Below are 24,994 nucleotides of genomic sequence, written 5' to 3' on the forward strand. Positions count from 1 at the left end.
ATACCACGTAATCTACCTAATGGTACTTCCAACTTTCGACTTAGAAGTTGGAGAACCACTTCTATTCTCAATGGACGTTCCTTATGGCTCAAGGTAAGGAAAAGAACAGCTTCTTCTCGATTGATGATATCTTGTGTCTATCGCAGGATTTTGAACATCCGAAGCGTTCTTCTTTTCCTTCTGGACGATCTCGAAATCTTGGAGTACTTTTTTATTATCCACTGGCTGAACTTCTTTTCCCTCTTGCAAGTTCCTCGTTATCCGAGCTTCCTTCGCTTGTCTTTCGAGCGTGTTCCCTAAGGAACGATTAATTCTCGTTGCATACTTCGTCGCTTCCTTTAACCGCTGGCAATTTTTTTTTTTTTTTTTCAATACTCGAGTTCGCAAAAAACGATGAAAATACTGGCCAAGGAAGAACACTGTTTCGAATGTTCCTTTTTCTTTGAACGTGTCGAGGATAACAATTCGAAGAGACTCACCTGGAGACTCTTTTAAACGGATTACACCTCTTGCTTTCCCGCAACAACTTCAACGACCAGATTGGCATTCTCGAACGGTCCTGGATCCCCTCGTCGATCAGAGCCAGCATTCGATCCTCGAGCCTCGTCTCGAGGGTCTTTTCACGATTTCCAAGCTGTTCCTCCTTTAAACAGCCACGTGTCAATCGACAAGGATATATGTATTGTCAGACTAAGAGTACGTTTTCGTGTACTCTGAAATTGCTCGTGGGATCGTAATCAAAGACGAAGGATTTTCTGAAATATTCCCCGTGTGTTTGCAAATTTACGGAGAAACTTTCGTCTGTTTTTCTGAAGCGTTTCACTCGAAAAGTGAACCGGAGACCGGAAATTTCAGATACCAAAGTTTCCTCGTTCGCGCGACAACGTTCCAATTGAAAGTTTCCAGAACGCAAACCAGAACGGAAGAGGCCTAGGAATTCTGTTCTATTCCGTTCAGAATGCGCGTACGCTCGAAAAATTCTTCGATCATTCGCTTCTCAATTCATGAATTTGTTTAAACCCGATCCACTGTACCGTTTCAAAGGTGTCCCGCATATTCCATGTAATTCTTCCAGTTGAAAAACGAGATATTTCAGCCTGGTCCTTTCATAATATCTTCAGCGTTTCGTATTTCTGAAGGAAGCATCTACGAAACCCTTTATCGATTCCGGTAAAAAGCTTCCCTGTGTCCTTTTCACTCGAAGGATTTTCTCGAACTTTACGAGATTCACCAGCCAACCCGTTCATTCTTTCCCCATGGCGAACACCAGAGATTCGTAGATTATAATAAGGCAATGAACGCGATTTCTCCTCGATCCTTGTCTCAATTATGAGACGATCCTCGCCACGGTAGCTGTGTTTAACGGCCGGGATTACACTTTATGGAGCGGCCTGGTCGGCTGCAGTTTCGCCTCGAATCCACCCCTCGGCCCGATAAAATTTTAATTGAAAGCTCCCGCGGCTCTCGCTAGCCCCGTTTGACATTTAAGATCCTGCTATTTCGTTGCAGCTCCGTTTCGTCCACGTCTAAATGCGGAGATCGGTCGCGATTCAATTTCGTCCCCGTCTTTTCTACTACTCGACGATCTTACGAAATGTTTGATCCTTTTTTCGAAAATAATAAAAATTAACAGAGATCCTTGAATTTATTCATTGATCCAAAATTCCTGTAGCAACTGATTTTTCAAAATTACAGAATTTTTCGGTAAAATTATGATGCACTTTTCACCAGGAAATTTCACCGAAGGAGAAGAGAAAGAGGAAAGATAAGCAAGAAGTTCACGCACTGTTTCGTCGTTCACTTTGCCGGAAACGCTGGACGATCAAGATTTATTTACCTTTTTTTTTTATATATGATTCACGCAAACTCATCGAGGGGGGGAGGATCACGAGGTCGCGTGGTGGAGGTTGAATACGCGTAATGTGCTCAGGACGACATCCCGCAACCAACTGTGGCTCTTAGCCACCCCGTAGTTCCGCCACCCACCGTAACCCCGAATAGCAGTGACTTGGCGCTTGCTTGCCACGCCGCGCACCCTTTTACGAATCAGAAGAAATGTTTTCGTTCGGTTAACCCCTTTGGCGCGAACCGTATACGCGAAACGTGTTTCGACACTTTCGTTGCTTCTGAATAGACTTTGTCTTTTAAAACAATTAATCATAGATTTTCAAACTGTAGTTACGATTAGTAATATGTAATTCGATAATAACAAATGTTAAATAATAAAATAACTATTGAATTTAATTTCGTACGTAACAGATATATTATTTGAAAATCAATGACATTATTTAAATTTTTCAAGGTATTATTATTCAGTACCGTGAATACGCTTACTATAAACTGATCATGCGACAATCGTAATATGGACGTATCATGAATCATAATTCATAATTCATAAGTTATATGAAATAAAACTGATATGATAGGAAAATCGAAATGTGTTACATATTTAATTGTCTGTCGTTTGTATGAAATATGCAAAACGTATGCAATATGGCAGATATTCATTTGCATAAATATCCGTTGCAATTACAATAACATTTTTCGTGCAGGAAATAAGAAGCTCCGCTTCGTAACACCAATATGTATAATTTTCTCACAAAAAAAGGGGCGTAAATAAAAATTGGTCAATATTCAATTGATGATACAATTGTAGGACTAAAATGTTTCTTTTCCTTTGAGTCTAAAAATGATAATTTTATTTTCAATTTTCCTGTCCTTTCTTTTCGTTACCTATATCTAAAAATCCCTCGGGAATCCCCAAAGGTGGCATTGCACGCACTTTCCTCGACACTTATTTCCCTTTCGACGATCGTCAGGAAATTTATCGTGATCCGAGAAGGGTTGCGGGACACTTTAAGGATTCCACAGGGACTCATCGCTCGTTTATCCAGCGACAGAAAGGAATTTTTGATCCTATGGTCAGAAATATGATCGTGAAACTGACGGCGAACATCGCCGACATTTAGAGTTAGTACGATGGAAAGAAAAAGTATTTCTTCCTCCCCAAATAACCATAAAAACAACCCCCGAAAAAAATACTTATCGATATCATCGCGCCTTCGTGACCCTTTGAACATCATCAAATGTGAATTTATGGCAGAAGAGCGAGATATTCATATTGGATGGTTGAAAAAGAGCGAATCATAGCATTTATATTTTTTCATAAACGATAAGTTCATTAAAAAATAGTAATGTAGGTACAACATTTAAAAAAATCAACTTTTCATAAGATACTTCCGTTTTTGTATTAAAAATATCATGCTTTTGAATTTAAATAAAATATCTCATAAACTGTTGATTTTTTAAATATTATATCTTAATACTTTTTCATGCAGAATGTTCTTAAGAATTGAATCAGATGAAAAGAATACGCGGTTCCATTCAGAAAACCTTGAAATCATTAACACCATTTAATTTTGTGTATCCTCCACCATTATAAGATTGACCCAGTTGCAAAGCAGACTCTGTATTTAATTCACTTTCTGAAACTGTCAAATAATCTTCACAGAAACGTTCTAATTTCTCTAAAGTGTACAAGATGCATGTACAACGATATTTAAGCACGGATTTACGTAACAGAGCAGCAGTATAATTACGAGACAAATTGGTACGATAAATAAGCCGCTCTTTACGACGGACGTTCGAGAAAACCGAAATCCAAGTTTCGACGTGCATACTAAACTCGTCGAGATATCTAAAACATAAAACTATAATCTGGATCCACAACGCGATTTTATAATGAAAAATGATGAAAATCAAAAAATAAGTAGTTGTTTAAATGAGTAAATGGAAGAAGGAAGAAAACGTTGAAATAGCTAGAAGAGAAACGGAAACAGACCCCGTAGTTCAGTCATTCATCTAGCAGAGCAAAGCGTGCTTAGTCTTCCGTTTTACGAAAGAACTTTCGCTGTTCGCCACGGCAAGAGTTTCAACCATATCGCTCGCTCGACTGCACTTTACCCAACCACCCCCTCCAAGTTTTCGTCCCGTTGACATCCACCCCCTCGCACGACGACTACGGTGACCTCTTCTGAAAGCGTTGAACCATCGTTCCAATGGTCCTTGTTTGAGACAAGTTGGAAGCAAACGTATCGGGCCACGATGAATCGAAAGATCGAGGACACAGACTTCTCTATGTAATTTTATTTTCTCACTGAATTCAATAAGTGCACAAAATAAATCCAATTTATTAACAATCACCTCTGCTTGTTACTTGGGCGAGTCTTTTAAACGGTCCAGAGCAAATGAGAAAAGTTTTATTAACTTATGGGAAGGGTTAATTGATTTTATTAAATATTCAAGACAACTGTCGGAGGAGAAACTGATGAATGAACGGTAAAATGAAAAGCATCGAACGCTATTTATCGAGAGATAACTCGATCGAACAGGCGGAATTGGGTTGGGTCTTCCCGTTCACGAGAACAATCGAAAGAAATGCGTTATTTGCTTCGTGTGTCAGTCGTCTACGATTGAACGAAATTTTTCTAATGGATTTCGCGTTTTTCATTTAAGATATTGTTAACAAAGCTGTATGTCAGCTTGGTCGACGGTTATTCTCCCGAGTCTTAATCAGTTCGTTAAGTGGCAGTCTCGCAAGCAGGTGTATGGGTTAATCAGGGCATAATTACGGGGAGGCGAGGGTAAATTTACAGCGCGTACAATTCCGTATGAACACCAGCGTCATCATTGTAACGTTGCTCTAAATACGTTCCTGCAATTATTTCTAGTAAAATCTAGACACGCGAAGTCCTACATCAGTCACATTATTAGAAGCGAATTAATAGACTAAAATATGCGGCAACTAGTTATTAAAATCTATTCCTAGCAGCAGTTCAATTATATCAAGTTGTTGATGACATAAAAGTACATGAAAATACTAATTACAACACATCAATTTAAAGCTCAAACTTTACTGAAAGTACCTGCACTAACCTTTCATTAAAATTATTCAAATATAATGGCAGGTCGCCAATTATATCAACAAATTCCTATAACTGTAAACTTCGTTTTCAGAGATAAACAGCAACCATTCTACAAGATCTCGCCATTGAAAAGTAAAGGTAAATCCAAAGATACTTCGACAGCATCGTCCAAGTGGCCTGACAAAGGTGCAACAGACAGAGTTGGGAATATTGGCTCGTCATGTCGGCCGACGTCGAGTCGAAATGGCAGGGTAAAATTGGCGCAAGCATCGATGCATAAAAAGCTTCAGGACCATATATATACCCTCTACTTCCTTTTCCTCCTGACGTACCCCATTTATACTTTCCTTACCGACTTTCTCGCGCCTTTTTCCCTTTCGAAGCTGCTAGCCTGGCTCGAACGGTGCTCTCCTATAGCTGCCGGATATCGATCCCGTCCACTCTATAAATAGAGCCGCGGGTCGTTCAGGGTATTTAGCATTTCACAACCAACTACTAGCTAACTATCGTCATCTGCGTGCACCGTATCGCGAGTCGTGACAAACTGGCGTTACGATATTTGTGCCGGTATCCACGGATAAACGAACGCTTGGAATGCCTGGTCACTGTAACTGCTCTCTTTTACACCATTCCTTTTGCTTAAGCAGAAGAATCGTTTCATGGTGGAATGGCTCTTCTGTGGTCTGTGTTCTGTTCATTCATGATTTTATGATCTTTTCAAAAATTCAGCTATCAATTAACAGTAAAACTACCTATGTTTGATGCACACTTATTTTTAAGTTGAAAATAATGTAGAAAATTGATAGTTCTGGTATTAAAATAATTTTTGATTTAAATTTTTATACAGTTCTATCTGTTCATCGGTGTTCGTATCAATTTTCAAAGTGAAAAAATACATTTTCCAAGAGCAAACGAAAGAAAGTCGAAATGACCCTGGTTCGCGAACCCAATCGACGTGGGAATGTATGCATGCGTGCATCGTTATACACGAAAATTGTATACGTCGTAGGAAACGAATCGCCCGAGGACTTTAGTTTTTGTTCCAAATTCGGCACTGCAAAATGTGAGAGTTCGCGTTAAATTCAGTTGAGCCACAGCTCGTTCGAACAGTTGTGTTTGATCTCAAACAAATCCGCGACCTACTCTAACCGTTCTTCTTTCTTGCTTATTTTTTCATCTACTTCTCTCTTTCTTCTTATACATAACGAAGCTTTTTCTCCGTTTCTTCTTTCAAATTTTTGCGAAATAGAAGCACACTGCCAAATTAGAAGTGTAAAGAAAGCTCGGGGGGTGGTTGTTATTTCTGGTGCACGTTCTCTGAATAATAGCGTTTTAATTTCGCAGGGAGCCCACCTCTAATGACGGTGGCCGGATCAATTATGATCCAGACTTACGAGAGATAGAAACGATGACTCACAAATTTTTGAATCAATAATTTTCATGTATCAAAAATTATAATATTTAAAGAAATAGCAGAAAATTTATAAAATGAAATTTATCTTCCCTCAGAAAATATGCTGGCACCGCAAAAACCTGGAACACCCTCTACATAGCCAACAGTTGAAGAGTTAATTAGCTTAATTCTAACTTTGTTTGCTTTGATGATCAAAGCAAACGTCAAGATCCGGCTGTCTATGATTCCATCGTTGAAGTAGAATAAGAAACAGACCACGTTTTCATATAGAATTATCCTCTTTTCTTTCTTTCTTTCCCAGCAAAGATGCATTTCACTTCGAATACAATGGGTGCGAGGTCAGCTAGAAGATGAAGTAGCACGAGGGAAAGTAGCACTTCAGGGTACTCGAGTACACAAACAGGTCGCTAATGGGCGCTTCTGCACATTTCTATTTCGGCGAAACTAACCAACTGGTTCGTATTCTTTCCACGGCGAGAAACGATCGACGCGGAACTTCCGCCGCGAATCGGAATTTTCAGTGGAAAATTGTGAAAAGGTACGGGTCGCTTTTCAACGGCGTTCGTTCGGAAAAATTCGTTTGCACCAGTTCGAGCAAATAGCGAGAGATTCCTATCCGGGTACATTTTATTAGCAAGGAACTAGTGGATTCCATGATTGCTCGTTTTTGAAAGAACTTTTTTTACAGAGGGAATTAATCAAATGAAACATTTGAAAAATATATTTGATTTGTAGCTTTGCTTTAGAGAAAAGGGGCAACCAGCTATATTAAAAGAGTGAAGAATACTTTTATTATTTACTTTCAAAAATATAGAATAATTAGGTTATTATTTCGTATTTTTGTTATAGATATTTTTGATAAAGCAAATAATGAATATTAGAAGAGAGATAAACGAGAACTTTGGTGTTAAAAGGTGAGCAACTGTTATTATGAACCGTAAGATACATAAATTGGCTTTAAAATGTGAAAGAGATTCTTTGATGGTTGGAGAAAGTTATGAAAGGAGACAGAATAAGAAGGAAAGGAAAGAAAGAGGATCAAGGAAAGCACGTTTCTTCGTGAACCCGCTAATGGACTCGTCAGTAATCTTACCTAGCAGATCCTACCTTACACGCAGAACGTTAAAGCTAGAATGCAGAATTTATAAAGACCAATGACGAAATGAGATTGAAAAATGAAAATGGAAAAAGCTCTCGACTCCCTGACGATTTCAATAAACAAATTAGGAAGCATTTTAAAAAAGCCAATTGATTATTTCTTCACGAAAATTTAAGAAATATCCTGCCAGAAAAAAGAATTACGAAATCAAAAGATCTGTGAATTATTCCGTAGTTTCTAGAAACGAGCACAATGCATCGTTACAAATGATTTCACGTAACCTTTGGTAGGAGATTGAAAAGAACAGAAACTAATACCAAGCACTGGGAACTGATTCAGGATTTTTCACAAGAAAGCCGTAGCTCGAGGCAGCACCTTGATATTTTCCTTCGAAAAATCTTCGTTCGGACGAAGAATTTCCGAGAAATTTTCGAACGCTTTCATCCACCTCTATTCATTTCCGTCCGATAAAACATTCATTATCCACGAAATTGTAGTTTAACTCTGCCATTTCGTGTTAGGAACTTAACGCGTGATTCATGCACTAATCAAGGTGCAATTTATATCATTAGATATAAATCATAGTTTTGATTTATATCTAAGCGATTGATTTTATTCTCGTTGAAATCGAAATTTCATTCGTAGCGTTACAATTCAAATTTTCTGCTTAAAATTTCAAATCAAATTTTTCAATTCCAGCTTTGCTAGAAAAATTTATGAAAAAATTGAAAAAATAATGATTTTCGGTGCAATCCTTTGTCTCTAACAAAGAAGTCCCAATAAAATTTTCAATAATCTTGATATTCTACGTATTTAGCATACGAACGTCATTCGAAGGAAGCATAAGAAGATGGTCAAAAGAAAAGTTGACAAGGTAAAAAAGGGAGAAAAGTGCCGAGCCGCAAGGCGAACGCAACAGCGAGAAGTTACTTTGTAACATAGGCTAAACCGGTGGCAAGGGATGGAAAGAATCGATATTCGCACACGGGTCGATATCTCGCGGCAAGGCCACACCACGACCCTTCTGCATTATTGATGCTTGATGGACGGCTTTTATGGAATGGGTGTCTCGCTGTTTGCGGATCACCAAGCCTCGCGTGCTGTCCATCCTGTGTGTCACAATAATTTTCTCGCTGCGCATGGCACTCGTTTTCCACGATGACACGTGCACTGTTAACCCACACACGTATCTAATCGAAGAATTAACAGGTTACCAGCTGTCTCTTCTACCTTAACGATCTACTCAACGTGTTGACTGCTATCCAATAACATGTGCTACCAATTTAACCGACAATGTGTCAAATAATTACCACAAAAATAAAGGGGAAGCATGTTGAATGAACATTAATATAAAAACAATTAATTATTCCATGTGTAAAGAAAAGGTCTTACGTCTAATTTGAATAATTTTAATTACACTTCAGAAATTCTATAAAAAGTTATCTAATTATAATAAATGTCATAATTTTATACTGACACTGTGAAATAAAATTTATTTTTTTCTCACTATATTTACTCTCGATCGTATTAAAAGGCAATTTCACTGGAAAATCCTCCGCGAAGGAGCTTTGCTAAACGTTCAAGAAGAATTGCAAGACGAAAGTAATAGGTGCCATTGACACGCGAGCACAAAGCATACGGCACAACTACTCGTTTCCTCGATATTCTACGCCAAACTCAAAGCGAAATCCTTTTCACACGATATTGGAATCTCGCAAGTCTATCGTGCCTTCCTATCGAGGCAATCACGGCAACGGAACGTGTTCATCGATAATGCTTTCTGGCAGGTTGGCTTTTTCATCTTGAACGCATTACACGTTCAAAACAACGATCACGGAATCGCTTGAATATCCTCATTTCAGTAGCATTTATAGTAATTATTATAGCATTTATACTAGATCGTTATTTTTTCATTAGAAATTTCTATCATTTTCATAATTAGTCACGTTCGATGAAAAATAATGCTAATGATTATTATAATATTTATCCTACTTCCTAATTCTATTCCCATTCCCCTATATTCATTTTAAATATTATTCTAAAGCTACGCAAAAAATTGTATTTAATCTTCAAAAAAAAAAAAAAAAAAAAAAGAGGAATCCACAATTTACCGCAAGACCAACGTAGTTAATTACTCGCAGTTTGTCTTAAACGTAACCGTGGAAGAGCTTCAGTGTTTTTTTAGCTTAAAAAGAAGTAGGTTACAGGGTCCTGGATATAGTACGACAAAAAGAGACAGATGACAAAATGGGCCGCCAAGGTGAACGAGGAAAGGGAAACGTAAATGTGCACTTTTCATATGTATCGTTATAAAAAAAGAGAGAGAGAGAAAAAATCGATATTAGTAGTTAGCATGCCCTCTACTCTGTCCATCTCAACCCGATACATCCTTCACATTTACTTCTATTCTTGTTTTCAGTTATTTGCCAATGCTTCCCCTTCGACAGAATCCGTTCACGACCCCCAAAATAATTGCACTGAAAATTCGGGACATTTTCAGAAATTCCAAATGGATAGACTTTGCATCCTTCACCCTAACAATTTTTCTGACAACTCGAGGATTAATGTTGGAAAAACATAAGAACTGTCTAGAACACGAGGACTAGTAATAAAGTAACAAAACATTGTGCATCAGGATGGCAGGTTTTGATTCGATCTCGTTAGCGAAATTCATGTCAAGAATAACATATCGCGCAAAACCTTCAACCGTTACTTTGTATCAACTGTAATTATACGCTTGTTATATTGATAACAGCTAATGCAAAGGTGGCGTGATAATAAACGTCAAGAATAATTTCTTCAGGGTCACACTTCTATACGTCTATCTCGTCTCGGACAAAAAAAAAGAAAATTCATGTATGACGAGACCTTGAAGAAGGTGACATTGATTGAGGAAAAACCGTATCAAATTTGTACTCCGTAAAGGACGTTGAATAATGTAGGCATTCTTAAAAGAGCATGTTCCTGAATATATTAATTAGTCACACTTCTATGTAACATCAGTTTTCATCGCCCAGTTTCTAGTTTATCGTTTTCATCAAGCGCCTTGCCTCGTGGCATACTTTTTTATTTTTATTCATTATCTGATTTATGTTAACAGAATCGCTCGAGTGAACGATTGATAAACAAATACATGCAAATATGAGTTGATACAACGATTTAAAAAAAAAATTTATTTTATTCGTAATTCGCTTCTGATAATAACTCACTGATAGAGTTGTATAACTATATTGAAATAAACACCCTATGTACCCTTCAATTCTACGATGACCCTATTCCAAGTATGTCCCCTTTTAGAGCATAAAACGTCGTTCCAAAGCAGTATACATACTACTTTCCCGTGGCAGTTTCGTCTCGCGATAGCGTGAAAGCACGGTTATCATCGACTAAAACATTTCTCACGCGAAGAATTTCTACCTACACAATGTAATGTAGAAGAGAGTAGTACACGCCGTGCAAGGCGTCGCATGATCCAATTTAAATAATTTGAATAGCTTGACACGCCAACAATCGCCTCACGAATATTCCCCAGTTGATCTACGAATTACCTAAACCACTTAATTGCACACTGCACGATTTTTTCAAACACGTGGCAAAAAAAAGTGATCGATGTTAGAGATAAGAAACATGTTATCTCGTTGCAGGAAGTCTTTAATTAATATGTTAACTGCAGGGGAAAGTCATAAAGTAGATTCAGAAAACACGAAGAAAATTTTTAATAGAGTTAAGAGAAAGAATTAAGAAGATCCCAAAATTAGATTTGAATTAGAATAAATGAACAATTAATATTTAGTGAAACTTATTAGCTTCAAGGTTCCCAGTCGAAAGGGGGAGAATTTTAATTACGAATGAAAATTAGGATACAATTGCACCCCTCCCTAAATACTGAAATATTAATTGTTAGGTTATTTACAATTAGGTTCGAGAACGTGTCAGATTTAGTGTGGCAAACACCGATCGTGAAATTCGTAACAGTTTCGTAATAAGCGAAAGGTCAGCACAGTTCTAATGTTATATGAAAGCAACAAATGGCGACAACTTTACTAAAATGTGAATTGCCAGCATTAAAGGGCGTTGCGACGTACAAAATGATACCGTGAACGATACACGCAGTAATAAGTAAATGGAATCTAAACATAATACCCAGAGTTAAATCCTCGTTTTTCTTTACAGCAAAACCTCGACTTTAAGGTTTATACTCTGGGAAAACATAAAAATTTTGTTATCATAGAAGAATAGCGAAAAGACAATTTTGAAATAATAGCTACGTTTATCGCTGAAAGCACTTTAAATAAAAAAAATATTCCTCGTTAAGAATGATACCTTTTAGTACTGAATGATAAGAATGCAAAAAGGAACAAAATTTATTTACATTTCCTGCACAAATTCAATTTTTAAAAAATATTATTTTTGTAGAAAAGAGAAGCTGTATCGATACTACTGAATTTATGACTGTGGTATACCAAACGGTAAAGAAAATATCAATGTTTCTTTTTTCAGATAGTAGGAATAATATGGGAGAAAAGGGACTCCCTTTCAAAGGTTTCCAGACGGTCATTAATCTTAATAGAAGGGTGCTAACGTTGAAAGCAAAGGGCGTTTTTTAAAATCAAAAAGCAGTAAGATATCGTGCAATTGTTGGAAAGTTTCGAAAATTAGGGGGTGAACGTTGAGAAAGGTTTGTCATTTTCATGTAATTTTTATCAGAAATATCTTTCAGTATTATCAATAAGTTCATGCACAAACACTCTATAATTTTACCTACAGAGTAGGTATCCAAAATTTTGCTAGTCAAAATTTTGGAACACCCTGTATAAGAACGTACTTTAAATTGAAATTGAAGTGTTTGTAAAGATATTATTAAGAATATGCATAAACCTTTGAATAAAGAAAAGCATTAAGCAAGACAGAGAATTACAGATCTCTGTACGAACTCTTGGTAAGTGATGCAGCCAGAATATTGATCAGACAAAGTAGTACAAGTCAGTATATAACGCGCCATCTACTTGGAGATCGGCTAACTTTCTCAAGAATTTAATTAATAATTTTTGCAAAACCGCAACAAAATATATTAATTATATAATCTGTCGAAATAATATTCTTTTTGTAAAGTTACCTACTTCCCCTTTGAAATTTTAAAAACTGGAGTTCTGAATTAAAAACAGTTAAAATAATTAAAGTTTGTAACTCATAATTAACTAGCAATGATATCTATTTTTTTAACGATACTCTTGTGGCTGGAATCCTTATTTTATATCTTTTATGCATCAGTCTTTGAAAAAACCACCGTATCCCCGATATTTATTAACTGACAGTAAAGATTGATGCGAATGCATTGTCGGAGAACAATATAAGAAGCAAGAGCAATAAGTCGTTAATCTGTTTTTGATATATCGTCGATGGAGACAGCATCCAAACGAAGCTGCTTAAAATAAAATCCTTATTTATTCACGAACGTAGAACGTGCGCTATCGATCGAAAGGAAACAGATTTATATTTTCATTCATCGTAGGTATTTGCTTCTTTTTTTAATCGTATAGCACACAGTTATCGGTCATGCCTGTTTCCCATTCTTTTAAGAATGGATCAGCTCCAAGCGTAATCCTTATTTTTAAATATAAAATCTACTTACACAGAGAAGTGGTAGAGGAAGCACTTCCAGCCGGTTGGTCGCTCCAGGAAATTGTAAACTTGACCCTGGAAGGTAGCTTTTCCTGCACGTCGATGTTCTTTCACGTGGTAACGACCCTCCCACGTGCTACGATCGCCACCGGTGCTAGCACCCAACAGTAATCGTGGATCGACACCTGAAAATTCAAAGAAATATTGCGATTTGAACCCCCAAATCTAATATTAACCCGTCTGTTATCAATGTTACGTTATTATTGCGACAAATAAAAATCAACATCCCAAGCAAATATTTTAAAAATATTATATAAAAAATAATTCGTAAAAGATAGAAATCCGGATCGTTCGATTTGCATCCATACACGTTTTTAGTTGTCGTTCTCTCCTATAAAACTGGCAATCGTGTCCACGGAAAAAAGGAAATCACACAAATCCGAACATAAACGACACGATATAAATAATCCAATTATTCGGCGAGTAAATATCGGCCACAGACGGACTGTTAACCGATGGAAACAATCTGATGGAGAATTAAAGTTTGTCACGCGCGACAAAATCCGATATTCTAACCGTGCATTGGTGATTAATAGCCTTTCGCATCATTTCCCTTTTTTTTTTCTCTCTTTATTGTAGCTCGAGTAAATTTGATGCGAATCTGGGGTGAATCCAGATCGGTCAGAGATTAGCGGATAAAAAATGTAAATAAATAAACGCCAAGCAATTTTTATAACGTGCAAGAAAAAGATTAGAAAATATAAATAGCAATAGCAAAAAGAAAAGACAAATACAAAGTTTCTCTCCAAAATAAACTCAAAATAATTCTAATGAATAAATTTCATTTCTAACGAATGAATAAATTTTCTTGTTCAGGAATGAATAAAATTTTATTTATACCAAGTATATTCCTATTACTGATATAACTTGTACGAAATTTTTCCTCACACCATCGCCTAGCAATCTAATCGTAACCAGCACCTAACCCCTGAAATGTTTCCGGTTGCAGGATATGACGTCATCTACCCTCCCAATGGAAGCTAAGGGTAAGTCGATCCTTCATCGTCAATATTTCAACCATACACACTGGCACGGGTATTAAAAGGATCAGAACCTGCATTCCCACTTTTAAAGGGCATTTCTTATACTCAGAATTTTCACCGCAATAAAAATAATATAATAACTAATATAAAAATCCAATATTTATTCTTTACAATAATAACCCTTTTAATCAAAAATAATAATTTTATACTAAATCCACTTTGGATTCACTAAATAAATACAAAGACACATAGGGTAAAGGAAACATAGGTGTACAAACGAAAAGACAAAAGATAAAAATAATCATTAAATGTCTCACCTCCACTAAAGGTATCATTGTTGTCAGACTGTAGTGTGACACTGGTATCGGATAAGGGCGACGGAGTTGGCCTTAAATCCGATGGTGGTTCCAATCTCAGTAAATCACTTCCGCCATCTCCACCGCCCCCATTTCCTTTCCCGACCTGTACAATTGTCACATTCAGAGGTCCCCGGTTACCTGTCGTAAAACAGAGAAACCACGATGAGCCCGGCACCGAAGACACCAGGCGCGAACATCGCGCCAAGGCTGTGTTAATCTCTCAAATGAAAGGAAGGGAAAGAAACAGAGATTCGTGTTTATCATTCTCTATCAAATTCGAATACTTTTTGATCGTTTAATTTATTAGCTGGGTTACTTTTTCCATTTTTAAGAGGATTTTCTGTTTTTGTGAAGGAGGAAATTTAGCAGTATTTAGGATGATCTTTTGGGGATAGAAACCAATCTTCACAGGATTGGAACATGGTAATGGAGTTGATTGAATGTATGATTTCGTTTAGAATAATCTGTACCGGAAGGAAGTAAAACCGAAATCGACGGTGAATTTTATTAAGAGAATTAAGAACACGGGAACAGGCGATAGTCATCTCGGGAACGTTCCTAAGTGGTAATTAACCTCCGTTTTACCGAGCCTCGAGTAACTTATGCCAAAGTAAAATTCATTTACACACTAATCAATTTACTTCTATTACTAATTTCATTAAAATAAATATAAATCTGGTATTAAATTATTTTATATTTCATAAATCTCTTACCCATTATTTGAATGCCTATTTTCTTCAACTCCGTTATCTTATAAGAATTAATTATAATCACTAATACAAGAAAGTAAGATCGACTAATTAATCTAGAATTCATTAACACGTGTGCCGATCAATTGACATTTGATCGAACTTAAGTGAACACGATCTAGTTTAACTAAACTCGATCGAACTCCGTTCAAGCTTGCCGAGATCAATGATAAATTGAATTCTAACTTGATTAGGATCAACTTCAGCAAGTATATAGATTAACTATAGCAGATCGAATTTAATACAACCAAACGTGAACAAGAACGTGACCCAAATTGAAAATGTTTAATTTCGCTCAACTTCTGTTAAACTGTTTAAATAATAGCAAGTTTGTTTCTAATTATCTTCTGGTATTTTCATTATTGTGATATCAATATAACAAATTAGTATGAATTAAAAAAAAATAATTGTCTTACCTGTTCTGGAAGGTGGAAGTAGCAATCCTTGAACCTCTTCGAGGGGCATCGCCTGTCCGTGATGATCTCGATAAGGTCGATGAGGTCGATCTTTCATGCCTCTTGGCGAACGCGTTATTCGCGTTCGTCTTTGCTAGTTTGCTGGCTGAATGGCACCAGCAACGTTCGTTGTTGGAAACTAGGATCGAGACCGGAGTCGGGAACAGGTCCGGGAGACAGGATGAGTCCTGAGGGACTCCTGACGATGACGACGGACGGTGGTAGAGCGTCATCGCCCCGCCGTCGTCCCTAAGACCATGCCCGGGTCACGAAGTACCTCCGATTGTACAGCCTCAGCCACTCTTGACGAGTCTTATCCTCCTCGGTTCTGTGAACAAACGCAATATTCAAATATTAGTTTAATTTTAATCAAGTTTTGGTTAATTCATATTTTTTCACTGTGCAAGCAGATTTTCAGAAAATTGGTGAAAAATTATCTTTGGGATAGTTTTAGATATTTCGATCAAAATGAATTTCCATAAACATTGATATTCCAACCATAAAATACAAATTTCATTCTAAATATAAACTGTTGTTACTTTTTGCTATGAATAGAAGAGAGGAAAATAAAATTCCATCGTTCTGGATGACATATTTTTCCACTTTATTTCGCTGAAAGCTCGTTCGAGGTTGCATTATCGATAGTACTCGTTAAAGTTATAGTAAATGTTACATGAGGCAAATATATATGTAGCTAAGCAGCAAGGATAATACGTACAGTGTATGAAAAAAGTATTGGCACACCTATGTAGTTTCATTATAACAATTGTATTTCAAGATTGAGAGACTGTGGTATTATAATAAGTAGAGTATGACACAATATACTATAATAATCTTAATCTCATTTTTTTTTAAAGTCAATTTCTTAGGTTTGATCATTTTCTTCGATTCAATTCTGAATAATCATATCGGAAACGCGTGTCTACGTTTGAGTACCTATCCCCTTAAGGCACTCTTTCCTATAGAATTTTAATCGTCGATCTCAATCGACCTAACCGTTCCTCGATATTCCCGTCTATAGACAGAGTTTCACGTTTGCATATCCCTGACCAACGAAGCGAGCATAGGTACACCAAAGTGTTTGCCCACAGTACACATTACGTGCGTGTGAAATAGATCGATGGAAAACGTGTCTCGGTTAGTGGGTCTAGTTCAGTGGAATTACACAGTAGATCGTACACAGTAGAGACATGCGAGCTGTTCAGACCGACTGTGACCTTATTGTTACACATGACATTCCTTTTTCCCCGTCTGTCCTTTCATCCAACAACCCGTTGACACTCGTACAAAATAACCGCGAACAATTTCCAGTATTCATTCATATGACTTTTCCCTCATTTTTCCAACCATTCTTTTTCTTCTTTTTATTTTTAAGTACCATCGAGCGAAATTTTATTTGATTTTAATAACAGATGATTTAATAAAATATCTCTTGAAATTTATATCGCTCGAGGTTCGCCCTGACAAAGATATTGTATCGAGGAGAAAATGTCGCAAACATTCGTGATGATTCTTTGCTTACATTAATCATTTCCCTGCCACACACCATGACGTGGGGTTCCTTCTCTATTTTATTTTTCACCCGACTGTTGCGTTGCAAGGTAATTTATCAAGGTACCTCTGGAAAGAAAAAAATTCACGACAGAGCTTGCCAACACCCCCTGACCTTTAATTCCGAGCCCTTCCATATTTACGAGAATTTCGTTTCATGTTTCGTTATCTGTAGGACGAGGGTATGAATCAGCATTGCAAGGTGAAAACACGGAATTTTATATGAGAAAAACGATTAAGGTCGCAGACTGTAACATTCGCATCACGAAATATATTTTTTCAAAGTTCTACTACAAATCTGAATTAATGCTATTATATCTAAAAAATTTTCTTGCGTTATAAAAGGTAAATTGATTTACCCTATTTTACCCGCAGCTAACTTTCGAACTGTTAATAGGAAAGTTCATTGAAATTGGTCTGGAGATAATGGAAAAGTAGCGAAAAAGATTAACTTTAAAATTAGAATAAATGACTAGATCAGAGTACCATCGTTCGTGTAACAGCCGGTACTACCGTACGTCGTTAGTTGCGTGAGAAAAAAAGATGTGAAATAACGAGAATGAGAAGATAACGATCTACTTGTGACCCTCTCGTTTCTCTGACTCTTGCCACGTTTTGCTTGTTCTGCGTACAAAATTCATACACGAGACCATTTCACAGAATGAACTTTTGTGTGAAACGTTAAGTTGTAGAATGACATCATTTTTTGACACCTCGTATATTTTTAACAAGTAATTATACATTCTGAAGAATAAAGCACCCGGGTATAAAATGCTATACATCCTTTGATACTCTGTAGAAGAAAAAGGCTTATTCTTGTTTAATTAAGGTATTCATACATAAAGGTAAAAAAAAAATTCAATGAAGAAAAAAGCTCTGTTAAAGGGTTACAAAAAGCTTTAAACAAGAGTGTAAAAGCATCTCATGATCGATGACATATTAACAAGGTAAATGTTGTGACATTATAAAAGCAATCAATAGCATACAAAATTGAAAAAAATAGCTTGTTAATACTTTCCTAGTATCAAATTAGCATAGATTTAAAAATCGTATTCGGTGTAATTGTTTGATTTATTATTGCGGGTGTCGAACAATGTTAATTTAAACGAAAGTGTTTTATGACTTCTAGGTGGAGATGTACGTCATGATCAAGGAAGAGGCGCGGTTGAGACACCTTGAAATCAATCATTGAAAAACTGATATTTAAGCAATGAAGCATGGAAAGTAAGCTGAGAATATCGCGTGACACAATGCCCTTTACTTGCTTTCCAATAAGCAAGTAATAACGGCACAGGAATCTAAGATTGGATATTCAGCTGGCATCGATGAACGATATGTAGTTGTCATGCTAATCACGAATTCCTAATGTGATTTATTTAATTTTTTATTTCCAGCCCACGTTTCTCGTTTAACCCTGCATTACATGATTGTTCAGGTGAGATCTCAAACACTCCATTATTAAAATTCTTGAAATTCTACTGATAATTGTAAGGAATATAGGTTGAGGTATATCCTTGGACTTTGACTGTTCTAATAAATCATTCAGAAAGAATGAAAAATATTTCATTGGACAATAAACGTTTATGTAAATCGAGAAAGAAGAAAACAACGGGACATATAATTAAGGTTTCAAAAGTATCGATTATATGCCAATATTTATTCCAACGCGAATGCTGTATTGCAAAATGTATCAATTTCCACAAATGCAATTGCTAACAGAACAATGACTATTGTTTAACGGCAAATTATTGAAACGAGAAGCCAGCTGCATCGGTAAACAATATCTGACAATAATATTCATTGTTATTAAATATCAGAATAATGAATATTAACATTTCCAATATGGAAAGTGTGAAAAAATTGTGTTAAGTGGAAAATGGCTATAGCCTTGACGAACAGTCGACTTTTCGATCGGACATGTTTATCTATTCGCCTTATCAGGGCTGTTAACCTAACCCAGTTCCTCTAAACGATGCGCACTAATTCAACGACGACCTTTAAATTTCAGATAAATCCGGGAAAACATCGAAACGGTGTAGTATATGAAACAAAATACAATGTTCCTTCGTAACGATGTACATTATTTTCTCGTACAAGAGGAGGATATAATTTTCCTCTTTATTAGCGTAATACCATTTTACTTCGTAATAACACGTACAATTTTCCTTCGTAACAACACGTAATTCTCTTGTACGTACAACAGCGCGCTTTTGTTCATTCATAATGAAAAGCAAATGACCGGAAATTATTAGATTATTGCATATCAAATAGTAGATTTAAAGAGTAGATTTAATAAATTTTAACATGATTTCATGACATAAAAGTAATGCAAAATGCCACCTGTGACATATCAATTTAAAGCTTAAACTTGAATAAAAATGACTGTATAAAGGTTTCATTAATATTCTTAATACAAAATTCTTAATTAACCAAATGGTACAAATTTCGTTATGTAATTCGAAAAGAAATCTATTGACAGTCAGATTTATAGCACGGTTCCTGTGAAGCACCATTACCGATGATAAGTCGATGCAAGTGTATACTTTTAATGAAATTACTTATCTCTGCTCGAGGTGCTCTCGCTACGGAAGGATATTAAAATCGATTCTGTATCCTGAATTTTGAACGCGAAACTGAAGAGGATCTACAATGGAATTGAGGAATAATGGAAACTTGAGGAATACGGCACAAAAGTTAGCGTCAGCCGACTGGTGAATTTATAAAAGCCTTCAGAACTCCGACTGTTCATGAATCCTAAGATTATATTTTCAACTGAGGGAAACTCTCGTCAAAAGGAAACGGTTTTCCGACAACTCGTTCTACCTTTGATATTTCTTAACTGTACAGATTTCATTTCCTCCTCCTTAACCGAGTTAATTTGTAATATAAAAAGAAATTCATTCGATCGACGTAGAAATATTTTACACGTTATTTTCAATTATACCTATAGAAAATTGTGCTGATTAAAAATTGTAATAATTATTTAGTTATTGTTAGATTGAAGATGAATTCAAGCCAATTATTACATTAATTAACAGAAGTTCCACGTGTGCTCGAATATTGAAGGATAGTAGTATAAACTATTTGAGATCTTTTCAAGAGTCAGACCATTTCTCAGACGCCATCGCTCTTCAGGGAACGATAGGGTATGCAACGATGCTAAACGGTAGGTGTTTCAAAGGAAGACGAACGTCAGACCTTTATCACAGTCCATGGGGATCTCTAAAGTATACCTATATAGATAGGATATAGCAGAGAAAAGAGGAAAAATTACCTTACTTTATGTTCTAGCCATCGACAGTAAGACGAATCGATGGAGAAACCAATTATAATGCTTAGAAAAATAAGAGAGAATTTTTAATTACCTGCAGTTAATGATTCAGCACAATCAGTTTAATTTTGATTTATATTAAGCTCCATTGTTTCAGACAATGAAAATTAGCCTCGGGAGAAATTTAATGCAAACGTCAAGGAGATTAATTGCACTGTCATCATAAAAGAACACCCCAATTATTCGTATTAATCATGATTCCGTTTCTCGCTTTGTTCGTACTTGCAGTCTATTCAAAGTGAATAAATTATCTGGCAAATGCATTCACTTGTGTGATCGAAGAATTATAATTATTAGTTGAACAATATTTTGTATCGTATTAATGATAACACAAATTTAATTTTAAATTGAACAAAATTGAAAACTGAACGACAGAATAAATATATATATTTAACCATCCGTCGTTTCAATTTCATCCGAACGAAGTCGAGGATGAAGAATTGAATCTTCAATAGCTTGTAAGTCATTATAACGCATGACCAATTATTATTAATTGAGAGAGTACGAATACTTTCACGATTCATTGTATGTATGTAGGTCGCGACGATGACTTATTACAGAGTCCATCAATCGTAAACGAAAGAATCTATATACAATTAAGCAAATTACGGCGAAGCAATCAGTGTGACTCGCACAGGGTGTTGTTAAATAATTGATTAAACGATCGATATTTTTCCAACGCGAAACGAAACGGTAGAATTCATTTGCGAAAAAAGTATGTAATGATAACAGGTAAGTAACAGGTAATACCGTAGCTACAGCTGTTCTTTTATAAGTTTCACGAACCATGAAACTATGAACATTGATAAAAGTTTTATAAGACTATCTGACAAATTTTAACCTTTCCTTCCTGCTATTTGTCGGTAATTATAGAAGTAGCATCAGTCATGTGTATTTCGCTTTCAGATATTCAGATTTTTGCATTTTAGTGGACGAATAAATTAATTTCTAAATTTTTTAATTTAATTAACACCGCTGCGTTAATTCACGAACCAACCGACTGGAATAAATGTAAAAAAGGGTTTTCATCGTACTTTAAATCAGAGGAAAGGCACTTTTGAATTTTAGCTTACCATCTAAATAAGCTCGTTTCATGATGGCACGTTTCGCGAGACAATATAACGTGACATGAAAAGCAAGATCTACGTATATGCGAGATACTTGTCTGTTTATCTTGTGTATAATTATCCTGGTTAAATTTTAGCAGGATACCAGCAAATAAAGAGAAACTAATCCTAACAAAACCGCGGTGACTCGTAACTACAGCTCTCGTTGCTTTTCAAACACATACCTATTTGCAAATCCAAGTAAAATTATTTGCAAGAATGTAAAATCGTCTGAAAACAAGACGGCATTGCACGAAGAGCTATTTATACTTTTTCACGCGTATATTAATTCAATGATTACATCATCCGTTCCCACTGCCTATTAACATAATGGAATTCCACAATGTTATTGAAACCCACGTAACAATGGCATGTGCTTTGAACTTTCGGCTCAATTACTCACCGAAACGCAACCTTGCAGGTTACTTACCCCCAGTGAGTTATCGACTAAGGGGTAAACCACCGAAAACTCGCACGACAACAAGAATGATGATAAAACCTTCGTCTGCGAGCGACATTAACCTTCATACCCTGCTTTTAGAATAAATTGACCCAAAATGAAAATCTGATATTTAATAATTTCTCCAAAACATATTTTATTCTCATGATGTATGTAATTAGTTTTCTTCAAATTACATCAGCGTCTGAATATCAGCATTATTTATATGTTGGAACAATTTCATAACAAGGTGCGTTTGTAATACAACTCTAAAGATTCTCTTGGGAAGTCACATTTGAAGCAAGCATACGTGCTCGAAAATGTAAACGTTGAAGAAATACGTGACTCATTCTGTTCCGAATCGATGCTTCTACACGATTTCCATGTAGAAATTCCAAAATTCAAAGAATTACAGCTAAGTTACAGCCACTTTAAATGGAACTGAGTAGAAGGTATAATAAAAAAACTGGTCAATAGGGCGGCGCCGCGCCAGTAGGCTCTAATGGTAATTGTTTCATGTGTTTGCCTTTTAATTATGACGGAACAAAAGGAGAATGAAGTGTAAAATGAGTTCTACAGGGATATAATTCTGAAATAACTGATTGTCTGTAAAGTACTAAAATTACTAACACCACAGAAAAGAGATACATTTTGAATCTTTAAATGCATTTTATGATGTTCACTGTAGTACCATTATTGAACATAGTCCTATGAAATAATAAAATATTCAAATTAATTCATTTAGTCAATGGAGAGTGCTCTTCTGCGTAGACCATCATGGAACATATAATATACATAAGGTGTCCCATATAACGTAGTACCACTGGCTAGGGGGTGATTCTATATGCAAGAATAAGTCGAAAATGTGGAACAATTTTTGCTTTATATTCGGTTCCATTTTGAAGAATTTAATATACAGTCGTATGAAAGCGTTTCTCGATAGAAATAACCATAACGAGAGGATAAGTATAATATTAATGCTACTTTAAATTGTATTCCTTTTAATTATTCAATCATTTTAAATTAAATTAGTGGCGCCGAAAACCGATAACCCCTCACGGTCCAAATGTTGAATTATATTTTAAATTTAAATAATTTCCCGCCACATGACGCTTTCAAATAGACGTCATTTCTGTTTACAAAACACCATGTGACGTAGCTGCATGGTCAATACAACCTCAAAAATCAATTGTGCTCGCCATGGTTGCAGACGGATGCATATTTCAGCATTACATTCTCTTTCTTTTATTTCAGTAAAAAGAGAATACTGCTGAAATAGGCCAAATGTATTGAATTCTATTGTCATGATTAGTAAAGTAATTCATCAATCTGATAAGTACGACACATGAATTTTAATAATTTTCTTACGACTAATGTAATTATTTATAAATTAAGTTTTCTATTAATTACGTAAACATAAGATTCATTAAAAGCGTAATATTTCCTTGTAAGAAATAAATATACAAGAAAAATGTGTAGGTATTATTCTTGTTCCTGACATTTCATTAATTCTCCGAAATTGTCTGGGCAACATGCCCCCTTAATTACTTTCAACAATACGATAAATATCTAATATCATTTCACTGATATCTCGCCAAAATAGAATAATTTATAATACTTTATAACTCTTCAATTTAACCTTCAACCCCTTAGTATTTGCTGTTATAATTAGTCCCTGTTAAAAGTTAATAGGTAGTGAATGTGAAAAGGGGTTCAGAAAAGCACCGTATTGCCCCTGTCGTATGAGGACGTCGATAACATTAGCTCCTGACAATGAATCGGTCACAAAGCAGCGACAAAAAGTAACCTTCACCCTTGCCAATCGAATTCGCATTCGGAAGATTCAATGAACGTATTCGCGGAGACAATTGTGATCAAAAGGGTACATAGAAACACTTACTTGTTACGAGGAAAATTGTCACGACGTGGAGGCGACGCAGGAGCGAGATAACCCGTGGCAAGCGTCGTTATCCAGTTCACATATCACACTGATGTATTCGCAGGTACGGTCGACGATTATTCGTGATCCAGGTCGCATCGATTCGTGCGCGTCGTACGAGGACCTTCGTCGTTCACCAACCTTTTGTTTATCACCGAATCACGAGAGTACAGGACGAATGAAAACAACACTGGGACGGTTTATACCTGTCAACGATGACGGAACACGTGTACCAGCGATGCATACGCGTGCACGTGTAACACAGTGGCGCGTAACAGACGCACGTTTATCGGCTATTGATTGTGCGCGAAAAGTCGTCGAAAGACGAAGGAAAAATGATCACGGTAAAGAGTCGCGAGCTACTACTACCACCATAGGCTTTTCTACGGAGACAACTCGTCCTGCGGCCTAACCGAACGGACAACTCTGACAGGAGGCGTACACGCGCGCCACTAACTACCGCGCATCCACTTCTGCGCAGCCCAGCAGACAGGCGCGCCAACTGCGACGCAGCAACTTTGAATATTCTTGTTTTTCTGGAATATTAAACTATGCTATACTAATTTTAGCACTGCATCAATCATTGTCAAAAGAATCCCATTATTATTATTAGTCTTATTTAATCAATAAACGTTTTTATTTTTCCACGTTATTTTTCCATCACAAGAGCGACATATAAAACAATAATTAGTAATTTTAAATTTCGTAGAGTCTGACGAGTTTTATATTTATGTATTCCAAGCGTGAGAATACAAGAAAGTTTGACGATTATTCAATACAACTGTAACAGTAATAAAAGATAGTGTTAATAATTAGTGGAAATACCACGATAATAATCTGTTAACAGAATATGGTATAAATGATGATAGGTGATAATGGGTGCCGTCGCATATAAGCGTGCATTTTATCGATCGCTTTTAATAGTTTTGTATGAAATTCGCAGAAAGTTGAATAAAGATAAA

The 24,994-nt window shown here is 36.1% G+C and overlaps 1 protein-coding gene across 2 annotated transcripts; it reads right to left on the bottom strand.

Moving 5' to 3' along the window:
- Window positions 1–576: 576 nt before the first annotated feature.
- On the bottom strand, window positions 577–24,444 carry LOC114873500 (potassium voltage-gated channel subfamily KQT member 1-like). Of its 2 annotated transcripts, XM_046286048.1 has the most exons (5): window positions 23,994–24,444; window positions 15,628–15,994; window positions 14,421–14,600; window positions 13,071–13,245; window positions 577–643 (listed from the first exon to the last, which is right to left on the bottom strand). In XM_046286048.1, exons 2-5 carry the CDS (start codon window positions 15,722–15,724, stop codon window positions 577–579), a joined length of 519 nt encoding a protein of 172 aa, XP_046142004.1. In that variant the 5' UTR covers window positions 15,725–15,994; window positions 23,994–24,444. The 2 variants fall into 2 exon arrangements, with proteins under 2 accessions (XP_046142004.1, XP_029037733.1); XM_029181900.1 differs by lacking the exon at window positions 577–643 and having other exon boundaries at window positions 13,067–13,245.
- Window positions 24,445–24,994: the final 550 nt, after the last annotated feature.

This window comes from Osmia bicornis, chromosome 6 (assembly GCF_907164935.1).
Source record: "Osmia bicornis bicornis chromosome 6, iOsmBic2.1, whole genome shotgun sequence".
NCBI lineage: Eukaryota > Metazoa > Arthropoda > Insecta > Hymenoptera > Megachilidae > Osmia > Osmia bicornis.

Bases quoted from the DNA above. Each gene is read 5' to 3' on its own strand.
- LOC114873500 (XM_046286048.1), bottom strand. From the start codon at position 15,724: ATGAAAGATCGACCTCATCGACCTTATCGAGATCATCACGGACAGGCG. The intron at 14,601-15,627 runs GTAAGACAATTA...GTTTTACGACAG, and splicing joins ACTTCCACCTTCCAGAACAG to GTAACCGGGGACCTCTGAAT. The intron at 13,246-14,420 runs GTGAGACATTTA...TTGAATTTTCAG, and splicing joins CAATGATACCTTTAGTGGAG to GTGTCGATCCACGATTACTG.